Source organism: Vanessa cardui, chromosome 17 (assembly GCF_905220365.1).
Source record: "Vanessa cardui chromosome 17, ilVanCard2.1, whole genome shotgun sequence".
NCBI lineage: Eukaryota > Metazoa > Arthropoda > Insecta > Lepidoptera > Nymphalidae > Vanessa > Vanessa cardui.
Genome location: NC_061139.1, coordinates 927,487 through 942,159, shown reverse-complemented (window position 1 = coordinate 942,159; position 14,673 = coordinate 927,487). Strand labels below are relative to the sequence as shown.

Sequence of the window (14,673 nt, the reverse complement as noted above, 5' to 3'; positions counted from 1 at the left end):
TTAAAAATACTTACTATATAACTCTTAACCGCGTGGGATGGTGCAAGCATGCTCTTTTATATTTAAAAACTATGTATATACTTATTACTATATTTATATAATAATATATAACCTTAAAACCTTTGTTAAATGGTAACGGAAAGCTAATATCTCGTAATTTAATATTTACTTAAAATGAACGCTTCCATCCGATAAAAGATACCATCAGTAATTAAAGATAGTGCGGATATACGACCCCGAATCCTTAAAGCCTCAAACCAGTTGTCTTACGAGACAAGAATTGACGAGTGAGGGCATGTCGTAATTGGGCCAGAACTGATTCTCAGAAACAGACCAGTCGACCAGTTCCTTTACTAAGCTTCGATGCTCGACATTTCAATGTACAAATAGACGCAACGCACGTTTTTGATAAGTAAATTATTCGTTATCTTATAATGTAAGCATTAGCCCATATGTACAATACCCCCTAAAGTCTTAGAGATAACAGATTTTGACAAAAATGTCGGTAGGCTATCGTAGGGTAACAGGTAAGTTTTATATCTTCATCACTGTTTCACTAAAATGTTAATGTATTTTTCAGCAATAGAATAAATTATCAAATAATACCTAATATTATACATATAACTTTAGGAAGTGAATACTAAAATATCGCTGTCTCTTTCTATCGAATATCAAATCCATGTTGATAGAAAGAGATAAGTTATTGTTTATCTAAACAATGTTTATAGCTAAGCCGTAACAATTAGCGTGAAATAACAACTAATATAAAAGTCTTAATTGAATGAACTCATTATCATTTCATTATCATTTGATAATTGTTTACTTATAAAATGGTTTTTGTTTCATTTTTTGTAATCTACAATTTTTAACTGTTATGTATGAACTCTTGAACATGTTTGTTTATTTTTGAACAGTTACATAAGGTAAATAAAAATATAAATGATATAATTGTGATAGTAACAAAGCAACTGTTACTAAAAATCTGTGTTTTATATTTGCAGTCATGGAATTCGAAAAGTTTAATTTTTATAATATTTTCTTTTAGTAAGCATCACTGAATATATTATGTGCTTAATTTGTGTTTGTAATTCATCTCGTGCTCCGTGGTGAAGGAAAACATCGTGAGGAAACCTGCATGTACCTGATTTAAAAAAAAATCTGCCACATGTGTGTTTCACCAACCAGCATTCGAACAGCGTGGTGGAACATATTCCAAACCTTCTCCTCAAAGGGCGAGGAGGCCTTAGCCCAGAAGTGGGAAATTTACAAGCTGTAGTTATTGTTTCAATATGAAGATAAGCTGATACAATATGAAACTAAATTTTACAAATGAGGTTCATTACATTACTTACATTGAAATCATTTACCAATATTTGTTTTATGAGTGATTTAAGAAAATCAGTGTTTTCAAAACAATCTGATGCATTTTCACTAGAAGTATATGGAAGCTATAGAATTTATCTCTCGTCTCATAAACAAAAACAAGTTCTCACGTATATTTGTTAAGTATTAAGGACGCGTTTTATTGTGTTGTTTTGAAGTTACCGTGGAATAACAACATAATTAATCGATGCATTTCCTTTAAAACTTAAGCACTATATCAAACATGATTTGTTCAACTGTGTTTCCGTCTCTCTATCTGTGTGTGTATGTGTGTGTGTGTGTGTGTGTGTGGATGGAACTTCATTCTCGATGATCGGACATTAGGTTAATATTCCTAGTCACCCCTAAAATCATAACGTGAAGTTATATATACTGTAAGAAGTTTTCATGCAGCTGTAAGAAGTTTTCATGCATCTGTAAGAAGTTTCCATGCATCATCATTAAGTACCTGACGAAAACTAACTCAGAAGTAACATTTGCTTGTCATCTGTGGTTTGGTGCAGACGATGGTGACATGAGGAGTTGGTCACGACCCATTTTCATTTTACTGGAGATTATTTTACTATTGAAATTTTCAGTATTGTTTTGTGATATTCATTTGTGAGATATATATATGTATATATATATGTATGTGTATATATATATCTTCCTGGTTATCGGCTATAGCTATGTTCTTTTAAGGGGTTGGTTGGCAGGTTTTAGGAATGAAAGAGTAGCCAATGATCTTCTTTTGAGTTCAAGCTTGCTCATAAATTTCATCAAATTTGGTTTACTGGATTAGCCGTAAAAGACATAAAGAGAGTCAGACAAACGAATGTGATTTCGAATTTATTCGTATAATATTATTATAGATAAACGTCCTCATAGAAGACTATCTGCCGCATAAGGGTTCTCAAATTAGACAATCATTTACTTATACTAATCCGTTCAAACCTATACAGTCTCCAGTTTTGTTGTATTAGTATAGTATATTTAACAAATATATAAATGTCAGTTATTTTATTTCAAAACAATACTCTATCCAGTCAATACAGGCAGTACAAAAAAATACCTATATGATATATAAAATAAAACAACTTTATAAACGTCATCAAGTTTATTCTACAATGGCGAAGGGAGGGCAGCTGAAAGATTCTTGATGAGCTCATCCATTTGCAAGAGATTAATCTTTGCCTGGCGACCGAGTCGACCTTCGGGTAGCTCTGGCGGCTCGTGCGCCAAAAGTTCTGCCGACTCTTGAAGTATCTTTCGTGATTCCTGGAGTATTCAGAAAAATCTTATATACCTTTCATAGAATAAAGTTCAATCAAGAGAATTATTAATTTACATCGCTTGATATTCAGACAGTGTTTTAACTATTCTACACACCGACGATGCCCGGCCAACCTTGGCAACTAAGATGTTATGTCCCCGTGGCCTCTAGTTGCACTCAACTCTCTCACCATTCAAACTTGAACACAGTAATACTAAATATTGCTGTTTAGAGAAGTGTGTGTGTAGAATATGTGTTATAAGCGAGTGATATCCAAACGGGCTCCACAAAGTCTTACCACTAAGTGTCACAGTCGGACTTGGTAGGTATGTATTCAATCAGTTTGAGAACAAAAAATATTATCACAATTCTAAAGATACAAATTCAACCATAATTACCGTTACATATCCTAACATGACCATCGGTCCGTCGGTTAGAGATTTCCTGCGACCGGTCTCTGCGATGGCAGCGTGTAATTCAAATAGCAACGAACCGCGCAGGCGTGTTTCAGCTACAACATGAGTATACACATGAAGAAAACAACAGGATATAAAATTCTAAGCCTATTTTTGATTTTAACCAATAAGGCCAATATTATATTCTATCCACTGATTTACATCTGTACAATTATTGTCGCCATTATTATTTGGTTTTTGCGATTACTTATCGATATGGTTTATGAAATTACTAAAAACCACTAAAATTGTCTACGTCTAAAGTTTTAATCTCATAGTTTACTTTTATTAGTATTAAATTTATAGAATGTTGCTTAAAGACAGTACGTCGGATAAAAGGCTGTAACGTAGTCTATACTGAATTATATTCATTAATAACGTTATTTGTAAATGTTTAAATAATACTAGTAAATTAATAGCGATTGTAGAGTATAAGAAGCTGAGAACGATGATGATGGTGATGGCATCAATGATTGGCATCTAAGATAACCTTCACATAATGTTGTCTTAAATTTTCGCGATTATTACACATTTAAATAAAACTAATTATAACGGATGAATCGCGTATATTAATTATTTTTTTTTTTTTTGTTCTTCAAATAGACGAATGTCATCTTAGTCTACCCGTGACCACGAACACTGCAAAGTGCTCGAAACGTCGGGATGTTTAAAAAATAATTAATATACGCGATTCATCCGTTATAATTAGTTTTATTTAAATCTAAGATAACCATCAGCATCATTGACTCGGTACGACGAAATACTTGTACTTGCATAAAAGTTGTACTAAACTACGACACGTCTATACAATTTGACTATCTTTGAAATTATGTATTATTAACATATATTACGAGCCGAGATGGCCCAGTGGTTAGAACGCGTGTACATTAACCGATGATTGCAAGTGTTTATAATTCATCTCGTGCTTGGCGCTGAAGGAAAATATCGTGAGGAAACTTGCACGTGTATAATTTCATAGAAATTCTACTACGTGTGTATTCCACCAACCCGTTTTGGAATAGCGTGTTGGAATATGTTGCAAACCTTCTCTTCAAAGGGAGAGGAGGCCTTAAGCCAACGGTGGCAAATTTACAGGCTGTTGTTGTTGTTCTTGTAACATATATTAGCCGTATGATCTTAAAGTATATAAATGCAAAAGTTCATAAAAGACTTTAAAAGCAAACAATCTCAAAGTACCTGGCGCTAAGATTTCCAACAAATCCGTAATTTTCCGGGACAACTGTGTCTTTAGTAGCAGCCGGTCATCAGTGATACCCGCTAACCCCAGTCGGTCTTGCTGACCGATCATCTGCGCGAGCGCAAGGCTGATATCCGTCATGTAGTAATGTGATGGGTGCAAATAGTTACAGCAGTGGCTGATGAATCTGTTGACATAGAAAAAAGATTAAGTAATTACAGCGTATTAACATAAAGATGGAATTTGTATATGTTTTTGATGCTTCATTTTAATGTCTCATATGCTCCAACTGTTCATTTTATAATCTGAGGACAATGTTTAATCTTAAAATCCATATGACCACTTTTTTTACTTTGAAAAAAATTAAATATTAGATTAGTTGATTATGACATTTTAAAGAGCCGATTGATTCAAAATTAAAGTTCTCCAAGTTGTTGACGCTTGTAAGAAATTTAGTTTTCTTACTGTACCAATTATCTTTGCCAATGCCCTATCTACCTGTATAGATAAATAAAGATTTAAAAATATGATGGTCATTACAATTTGGTTTCTAAGGTTTTGAATAACATGTTACCTTTCACAAGCATCCGGATCCCCTTTGGGCATGGCGCTCAACTCTCTGCCGATGTCCTGCAGTAATTGCTGAATGATCGCGTCCGACACTTCATCCTTGCAAGCGTTGCATTTCCAAAACTTATTATCCAAGCCTCGGGTATTTGGATCGGGAGATTTCGTTTTATGCAGAATTGGAAGGACGAACGTATCCGGTAGTAAATAACCCTTACATCCCCTGAAAATTCAGAGGTATTATCAGATTGGTATGTATTAAGAAAATTCATAAAAATTCAAAATGTTATTAATTATACCGTAAACATTACTTATACCTACATTATTTATCGATAATTTCAACAAAACAAAATGCAATTAAATATTCTACTATATCATCCACCTACATTTTACCAGAAATTAGTAACAGAAAGATAATTAAATAACAATTAGCAATCTGCAAATCTCCAGATGAGGCTATCTACCAATAAGACATTTCTTGACGTGGACACTCTCACATATAATAAGAGCAATAGGGTAAGTAATACGGCCTAAGATGTCTATATAGGACATATTTTTTAGAATAAGAACTTTGAATCTGGATTGTACAAGTATTTGAATTTAGAAGCATAAAATATTTATGAAATCTTACTTCTTTTTACATTTAACAGCGCTGAACATGGTCCCAAATTCCGTGACGTCAGAGCACCGCTCACAAGAACACTCGAAGAACTTTGAATCAGACAAATGGTGACGACGAGCTTCGGTGCCCCACAGCGGGTCCGTGTAGCACACTGATATGTGTGACCCTGGTGTTATACTGACGCCTGCAGAGAGGATCTGTAAAATTATATCACGAGTTTCAAGTACACCAACTCAATAGTTTTATTTCACATTTATTTATGTACTTATATACAAGTAAGTTATCTCATTTCAAACCGACTTCAAAAAGGAGGAGGTTGTCAATTCGTCTGTATTTTTTTGTTAAATGTAATCGAAAGATGTATATTTTTTTTTAATATAAAATTATTACACGTAACATCAGATCAGAGACTCCAAAAACGGGGAAAATACAGCGGTAAAATATTTTTTTTTTCAAAATTGCTTTCTTCTCACTTTAAAAAAAAAATTTATGTAAAATAAGCCAATGGTAATTATTTCATTCCAAATAACTTCTATAATTTAAAATACTCTAGAACTAAAATGGGAAACTAGGCTAAGTTTGTCTCCCATAATATTCCTGTTTTGTACATACAGAATGTAAAAAAAGAAAAGCCGTATCTTACAATGTTCCCGTCAGATGTAAAACTCTTATTGCAGTTGGCACGACAATTGTGTTCTACCATCGATATCTTGTCAAACACCGCCACGTACTCCGGCTCCAGGAGAGGTACCTCGTGACCGTTGATCTGAAATTAATTCCTTAATTAATTTTACTTTATCATATGTCAAAAGAGGAAAATTTTTGTTGTTGTTGTTGTTGTACATGTTACCTTATTTTTTAATGTATATTTTATTCCAAATTTCTGAGTGTTATATGTATGTGTATTGGTTCACTAAGAAAAAAATTAATTTATCATAATAATCATTATCAATAAAAAAAAATGTTTTTATTCAATGGTAACATAATGATTTAAATGCATTTCAAATCTATTAAGTATGCATAAAAAGTCGAACTACACACGCGTAAATACGGTTTCCATTTTTATAAGCAAAACCTTTTTATTTACGTTGGCGGCCGAGTAAATGAGCCATATTATGGTAAGTGGTCACCATTTACCATGGTGGTGTAAAAAATATTAAACTTCAATGCAAAGTTAAAATAAATACATGCCTGCACTATGCCACAGCACTGCATGATTTCATCCTCGTTGAAGACTCCATCTAACTTAAAGAACTTCCAAATGAACTCCGCTACCAACTTCCTGTCGTTTTCCCATTTTTCCGTGCCCTTGCGGTCTTCGTTATGAGACTCCAGTGCCTGAAGCTTAGCCCATAGCTTCTGGTTATGATCCCGTTGATACAGGCACCGCAAGACGGTGATGCATTGGTAATTTGGATGTGGAATTCCATACGTAGATATTGACACCTGTAATCAGAAATTGTTAACATTACTTTATATTTTTAATTTTTCCTTTGTTGCCACGAATAATCGTTTCACTTTTTTCATGCCCTTTGAAATATCTATAAGCATATATTAATCTGTATTCACCTTTTCTCCTCTTTGCTGAGTATAGTAACATTCAGGTGTATGTACTGCGTTTTTTGTACAAGCTTCCGAACAGAAAGGCCAGCCACACTTCTGACAAGTTACAATTGCTCCTTCTTCCAACAATTGATAACATCCCAAGCAAACTGGTGGAGTTACCTGAAAAATATACTCATGATAAATTATTGCTTTCAATTCCTATCTAAAATCAACTTCTCCTTGTTTTGTCCACATGTTTTCTGGTGAATTCTTTTTAAAGTACATTTAAGGTATTTTCTTACGATAACTGAACGTCTTACGATACTATACGTGTGCATAGTATCTACTACAAAACTGAACGAGAACCATAAGTATTGATTAAGATTCAAAGAAAAATTACATCGGATATTATAACTAAGAAATTAAAGTTCTGCTTTTTGTCATTAAAATAATACACCCTTTTAACTGATTTTCTAATCAGCCCATCACTTCTGGAAAAGGCTACTAGTTTTCTCCAATATTTATTTACATTATTAAACAAAGTCTATATTGCGTTACCAGAGAAAATTATTTAAAAAATGTTTAAAAAATCTATATATATAAAAATGAATTGCTGTTCGTTAGTCTCGCTAAAACTCGAGAACGGCTGGACCGATTTGGCTAATTTTGGTCTTGAATTATTTGTGGAAGTCCAGGGAAGGTTTATAAGGTGATTAAGTATGATAAAAATGCTAGGAATATAATAAAAAAAAAACAAATTTGTTTTTCCTTAGAAATAGATTTATTAGAGAATTATCATTGATTTTCTATGATTATTGATGTTAGACAATAAAAAATTGATGTTTAAAAATAGATTTTGCATTATTTAAAACATCGTTACATCTATTTTTCGAATCTATATATATAAAAATAAGTGGTTTTTTTCGATGTGACTTTATAACTCAAGAACGGCCTCACCTATCCAAACCAAATTTTCAGGGTTTGTTCGGACTATTTAGTAGATGGTTTATGTGAAGTTTGCACAAAATCGGTCGAGTGGTTCTTCATTTATTACATTTTTTGTGACAAATGAATTCAATAAATGGAGGGTCATTTTGTTAATAGAGAATTTTTAGACGAGGAATCGTACTTTCAAATTAAAAGCAAGTATTAATTAAATAAGTACACTCATCCACCAGTTTCAATAGGCAATACGTCTTATTTTAATTTATTAATTCCAAAAAAACATTTAAAAGTACGTAAGTACGTACTTTAGACATACTTTACACACAGAAAAAAGTTAGTGCCATTAATTTTTATTCGTATCGAATGATGGTTCGTCCACAAGCACAAAATTATATCTCAAACTGGTAAACTACATCATCAGTACATCGTTGATATGTATGCCAAAATAGAAACTGATCTTCTTAATTTTTCACATTTCAACCAAGCAATATTAATATCCGAAGAATATATTCATTTGCAAGATGCGATAGCGAATGATGCTAATGTAAATGACATCGGGCGATTGACTATATTGCCATCTTCGTTTATTGGTTGCCCATCGCATATGAACGTATATGCACAAGACGCAATTTCTTATGTACGAAAATTGGTCGACCGGAATGGTCGATCTGTTCATTACATTTAAATGTAATCCTCAGTGAGATAATATTAAAAACAATTTATTCGAAGAACAGTCGACAACTGATCGCTATGTCATCACAGCACGTGTTTTTCGGCAAAAATTGAAAGCACTTATGGATTTAATTGTAGAATTATGTATATTTGGAGAGGTGCGTTGCCATATGTACTCCACTGAATGGCAAAAAAGTAGATTTCCGCATGCACATGTATTAATTTGACTGGTACATAAAATAACTCCGGAACAAATTGATAACGTTATATTAGCTGAAATTCCCGATCAAACTCTTGATCCAGAATCCAGAACGACAAAGTGAAATAATTCACGTTGTCACTAATATAACTCACAACAACAACAACAACAACAGCCTCTAAATTCCCACTGCTGGGTTAAAGGCCTCCTCTCCCTTAAAGGAGAAGGTTTGGAACATACGTATTCCACCACGCTGTTCCAATGCGGGTTGGTGGAATACACATGTGGCAGAATTTCTATGAAATTTGTCACATGCAGGTTTCCTCACGATGTTTTCCTTCACCGCTGAGCACGAGATGAATTATAAAGACAAATTAAGCACACGAATCAGCGGTGCTTGCCTGGGTTTGAACCCGCAATCATCGGTTAAGATGCACACGTTCTAACTACTGGGCCATCTCGATTCACTCTACATACGTATATATATAACTCACGTGAACTACATATGAGTTTGTTACATCTATTTCGCGATGTTTAGAACTCCATAAACATCAAGTATCAATGTTCGGTATTAATGTCATTATTAACGCCATAATCATGTTTTTGTAACATGGGTAATCCCTACTTTGTCAAATATTTGATGTTGCCCCCGTTATTCAGAAATCAAATTGAAAGAATAGTTATATCTTTATAACTACATATTATTTCACATGAGGTACAAAAAGAACCTTAATTTTAACTAACTTCAATTGTTTACTGTCTATCAGATCATTTTTATGTACATAGATTGTTTGATAAATCTTAGTCATCGATATAGCCCACCGGATTAGTAAGGCCTGGCCATATTCGTCGCAAAACCGATTACCGTTGGGTAAAAAGTGTTCTAGACTGGAGACCGCGTCTCGGCAATCGTAGTGTAGGACGTCCTCGGGCGCGGTGGAGTGACGGCTTACGCAAGACGACTGGCAGGAGCTGGATGTGAGTAGCCTAAGAACGATCACAGTGGCGTGCAATTGGAGAGGCCTATGTCCAGCAGTGGACGAAAATGGGCTGATTGATTGATTGAAGTTTTGTCACATATTACATTTATGAACGCAACCATAATATTTGACATTTTACAACCAATAAACAGATCAATCCTTTAACGGCTATCGATTCCTCTTAAGGCAAAGATTGCATCTTATTATCCCCCTAAACATTATTATACTCTTTGCTTCTATCTTTATGAGTTGACGGTTACGGATATTACAAGTTACTTTCTATTTTTTTATCTTTAGTTATAATGCCACTTTACCGAAAAAAGCGCGAGAATTTTCTTTACTTTGTTTACGATGCCGAGGAGAACACGACCTGACTAAGGTCGTCACAGCCAATCAAGTATGCGTAGAGCTACTTCACGTGCTAACCGCACTGATGACCAGAGAGAGACAGATCGAGAAATCGAGAAAATAGTTGTATTGCTATGTTACAATTGCGTTATTTAGTGAGTGACAATGAAATAGGCTTAGGCGAGCACATCGAATGCAACAAAAGCGAGCACGACTTAATTATATTGAGAGACCCCGCAGGCGCAGTGCTCCTGTGATCCTGGAACGGGCTACATTTTCACTATGATCCGGCAATAGATTATTGTGCCGACAAATCGGTAACAATTGGGGAAATGACAATAATTTGTAAATATCGTAAGGCGTTAAAATACAGTGGTGAAAATACTGGATTATGTTGTGCTAGAGGCAAAGTAAAATTACCGCAATTGCTCCCACCACCAGATCCCTTACGCTCTTTAGTTTCTGGGATGGGAAATGATTCTTAACATTTCTTGGCCAACATTAAAGAATAACACTTGTTTCCAGATGATATCATTTGGCGCAACACATATTGTTCAGGAAAATTTTATGCCCACTTTCAAGGTATTATACCACAATAGTTTTTTTTATTATGTTAAAGTTTGTAATGGAATATGTATCAGAAATATTTATTAAACAAATCTTTAAAAAAATCAGTTACAGTTTCGCTGCGTGCAATGGTTTCTATGCACATCACATTTGGACTAATTTAAGCATTTCGATTATGGCAGTACGGAGTTTGCCGGGTCAGCTAGTGTTTAAATAAATGTTTGTCACCATAATTTCTCCTAATTTACAAAACTAAAATTATTTAACATTTTCCAAACTCGCACTGTAACTCACCTGCGATGGGCCGGTTATGAGGGGCGCTTCCTTCATAATAACATCTCCAGCTTTAATACTCCTTGTTGCTTCGAGGTACCTTCCGTATTTTGCATCTTGCTTGATTCTGGCAGGAATGCACTCATATTTATGTTGTTTCCAGTGTTGCTTCTGGTGGTCCCTTGAGCAGTAGTGAACCACTTGGCAGCTTGAACATTTATGCTCAGTGGGAGTTGAGCAGACTATACACGGCTCTTGAGCTGTCATGGTTCCTGAAAAAGCCATTCTATAAAATGTAGTTTAAAAACTAAAACTAAATTTATTTTTTATCTTCTCAGATCACTCAAATAAGAAACTTCTCTAACAAAAATGTTGTAATAATTTTAAATAAAATTGTGTTTTTTTGTTGTTAAATGATCGATTATATGAAATAACATTATATTTAAATATAAAAAGACGCTCATGTGCCCTGTAAATCACTGAATATTAATCCAAAACTCTGTACAAACGCCGATAGCCTAAAAATATAAGTTTAAATGGCATTATTATTAAAACCCTTACCTTAAAAACACATAGGTTTATCCTAGTTTAAAAAAAAGTGATGAAATTTCACGATACTATTAAATTACATTTATATTCGTAAATACAAAAGACGAGGAACGAGGCGAGACTGCGCTCGCGCACACGGAATTGCGGTAAAAATAAACTGCTAGCGATCTGAAACATGAGGCGATGTATACATAGATATACCGTTCATCGTGCATTTCCGATAGCATACCGAAACATTTCTATATAAACCAATATAACATCAAAATCCCTTATAAAATAAATACTAGATCAGGCTCGAATAAAAATATTACTATTTTTAAATATATTATTTTTAGGGTTGTCAGGATTGAATTCTTGCCAATGTAGGTCGATAATCTTTTAATGCACATACATTACCAAGTTTCATTCAAGAATAAATAAGTTAGCTGAGTTTCTTTCGCCGGTTCTTCTCAGGTCAGGGTATTTTCTTTTCCGAACCGGTGGTAGTGTTTCAATTGACCATCCATAAGAAAGTGTAATGCTTCTACATTGAATAAAGTTATTTGAGTTTGAGTTAGGTTTTATCATTATTGTATAATTTAATTAGCTTCAATAATTAATAAATATAGAATAACATTATATTCATTGCTCTGATCTCAAATAAGTAGCTAAAGCACTTGTGTTATGAAGAATCAGAAGTACGATGGCACCACAAACACCCAGATCGAAGAAAACATAGAAAATTAATGAACTTTTTCTACATCGACTCGGTCAGGAATAGAACCCGGGAGTGGCGTATCCATGAAAACCGGTGTACACACTACTCGACCACGGAGGTCGTCAAAATTACTAACTATATTACCAAAAAAAAAATAGGCCCCGACGAATTGAGAACCTCCTCCTTTTTTTGAAGTCGGTTAAAAAGCAATGTGAATGTCGTAGTTTCGGTCTGAATCCCATTGTTTTTTGCCATATTCTCATTATAAGCTCCATGTATAATTTGAAGGCGAAATAAAGCTGGATTCAGAAAATATTTATCCGCTGAGAGCTCTATCCTGACACTCAAGCAGACTGTCAAGTGGTGCTTGGATAGAAATACATCAGTTTATACGGCTTTTCTGACATTTCCAAGGCTCTTGACCTTGTTCGCTATGAAATGTTATGATTGAGCAGCCTGTCACAAGAATTGATTAATACATATTCAGATAGTTAACGCAGGCGGCTTTCCTCACCTTGTCTTCAAGTATTTTGCATTAAAGTAGTAATGTGGTTAGATCGTGAAAGACTTTTGAATTTATAATTTTATAGAATATATTAATATTTATTTATTTATTTATTTAATAAGTACACTAACAATATACATATTAATTAATGGCTTACACAACATCCAAAAAAAGAAAAACAACTTCTGATATGTACATCGATTACAAATGTACATAACATTCATAGTATATCGTATATACAACAGGAATTTAACGCACTATTTAGCTAACAAAAAGTAATCGATAAGCTTTTTTTTAAAAGTAATGAAGCTATCATGAAAGATGTCAACGCCATGTATAACTTTTGTCAATTCATAATGTCGAGCACATATGCGCACTATCGGAGCCAGTTTTCCAAGACGAGTTTTCGTGATAGGAGTATGGAATATTTTTGTTATGTATCTTCGGGGATGTTTGCGAGGAACAGCAAGAGATATTCGATGTAAATGGTCGCAGCACTTAACCTTGTTGTGTATAATTTTATGCAAAAAACATTGATCGAGAATATCCCGCCTATTGCGAAGAGACATTAATTTATATTCAGCTAGTCGCTGATTGTATGGCTGCCTGTGTGAGAAACCGCTGGCTTGGAAGGCCAAATGTCGAGTAAATGCACGTTGTATTCCTTCAACGCGTTGAGAGTTTGAACTGTAAAAAGGATTCCAAATGACGCCGGCGAATTCAAGATGACTTCTTACGAAAGCTTTATATAAAATAATTTATTAAATTATTATTATAAATATTCATACAGTGAGTAGGTTCTATTCACTCTGATGCTCATAAATGCAGTTTCAAAATGTCAATTTCAATTTTCGCGCGTAAACAGATGTATATTTCGTATGACGTCACTGCTGTCTATCACTGATCCACTGATCGTACTTCTCCTCACAGGCGTTAATGCTAATACATTTTTTCTTGATGTTTGAGATACTTTTTAATAAAAAATTAAAACTTACAATCGATACTCCGAAAAAAAGTTTTGTAGACGTATGTTTTGTGCCGATGTTTTCACCTACATCAACAAAGTTTTCAAATAAACGCTCTTTGACTCTACATTCTGCTCATTGACACAAAACTAAGTCAAAAGAGGTTTTAAGCTGAAAAGAATAAATCTGGAGCTTTGACAAACCCAACTCCCATTTTAATTCGAAGAACGCAATTAATTTTCGTTTCAATGTTCACTTTTTTACAAGTATAACCTCAAATAAGTAGTCATAACAGAAATGACGTCATTGAACACTAATTAGTTTAACACTAATTGTTTCTCAATATGCTTACAATATTATGTTGGTACATTCACAATAATATAGGTAGATCGTTTAGAAAGAATCTGTGACAATCATTTTAGAGAAGCGTTGACGGAAAAGCACTTCGCAAAGTCCAAACACCTTACTTGCGGCACGTAGTATCATTTTTATCTGTAATAAGATTCTACGGTGATTTTTAACTTACTTAGTTTACTAAGAAAATTAAATATCATGTCAGAAAACCTTCTCAATACAAGATAAATCAATTTCAAAAAGCGTGGACATATTTGTTGATTTCAAGACATTATAAATATCTATTTGTTCTTTATTGATATACTCTGTCATTAAAATTATATTTAATTATAGATGAAAGGTAAAAGTAACTACCCAGTATCTTCCAGTTTCTCCTCGACAGACCTTTCTTTCCAAATTGGTAGTTAACCTTACATTAAATAAAAGTATAGAATGACGATCCCGAAGTGTTTTGATATTGATTTTAAGTAGAACTGGGCAAACAAGGCAGTTTGAAATTATAACATATTTTCAGCTACAATAGTTAGATCAGTCAGGACGCTGATCCAGGTCAAGGACATTTGTTTGACTCTGAGACCAGCTTCACCGTGTTTTAGT

General features: G+C 33.9%; 1 protein-coding gene across 1 annotated transcript; it reads right to left on the bottom strand.

Moving 5' to 3' along the window:
* Nucleotides 1-2,473: 2,473 nt before the first annotated feature.
* LOC124537101 (SET domain-containing protein SmydA-8) lies at nucleotides 2,474-11,687 on the bottom strand. The gene is made up of 10 exons (XM_047113821.1): nucleotides 11,568-11,687; nucleotides 11,028-11,278; nucleotides 7,047-7,202; nucleotides 6,669-6,923; nucleotides 6,121-6,243; nucleotides 5,487-5,674; nucleotides 4,863-5,078; nucleotides 4,288-4,475; nucleotides 3,034-3,146; nucleotides 2,474-2,640 (listed from the first exon to the last, which is right to left on the bottom strand). The coding sequence occupies exons 2-10, from the start codon at nucleotides 11,271-11,273 to the stop codon at nucleotides 2,485-2,487; spliced, it is 1,641 nt and encodes a 546-aa protein (XP_046969777.1). The 5' UTR covers nucleotides 11,274-11,278; nucleotides 11,568-11,687; the 3' UTR covers nucleotides 2,474-2,484.
* Between the last annotated feature and the right edge of the window lie 2,986 nt (nucleotides 11,688-14,673).

Excerpts from the sequence above, each read along its gene's own strand:
- LOC124537101 (XM_047113821.1), bottom strand. The coding sequence starts at position 11,273 with ATGACAGCTCAAGAGCCGTGTATAGTCTGCTCAACTCCCACTGAGCAT. Across the intron at positions 6,924-7,046 it reads CTCAGCAAAGAGGAGAAAAG|GTGTCAATATCTACGTATGG; the intron begins GTGAATACAGAT and ends TTCTGATTACAG. Across the intron at positions 2,641-3,033 it reads TCATGTTAGGATATGTAACG|GAATCACGAAAGATACTTCA; the intron begins GTAATTATGGTT and ends TGAATACTCCAG.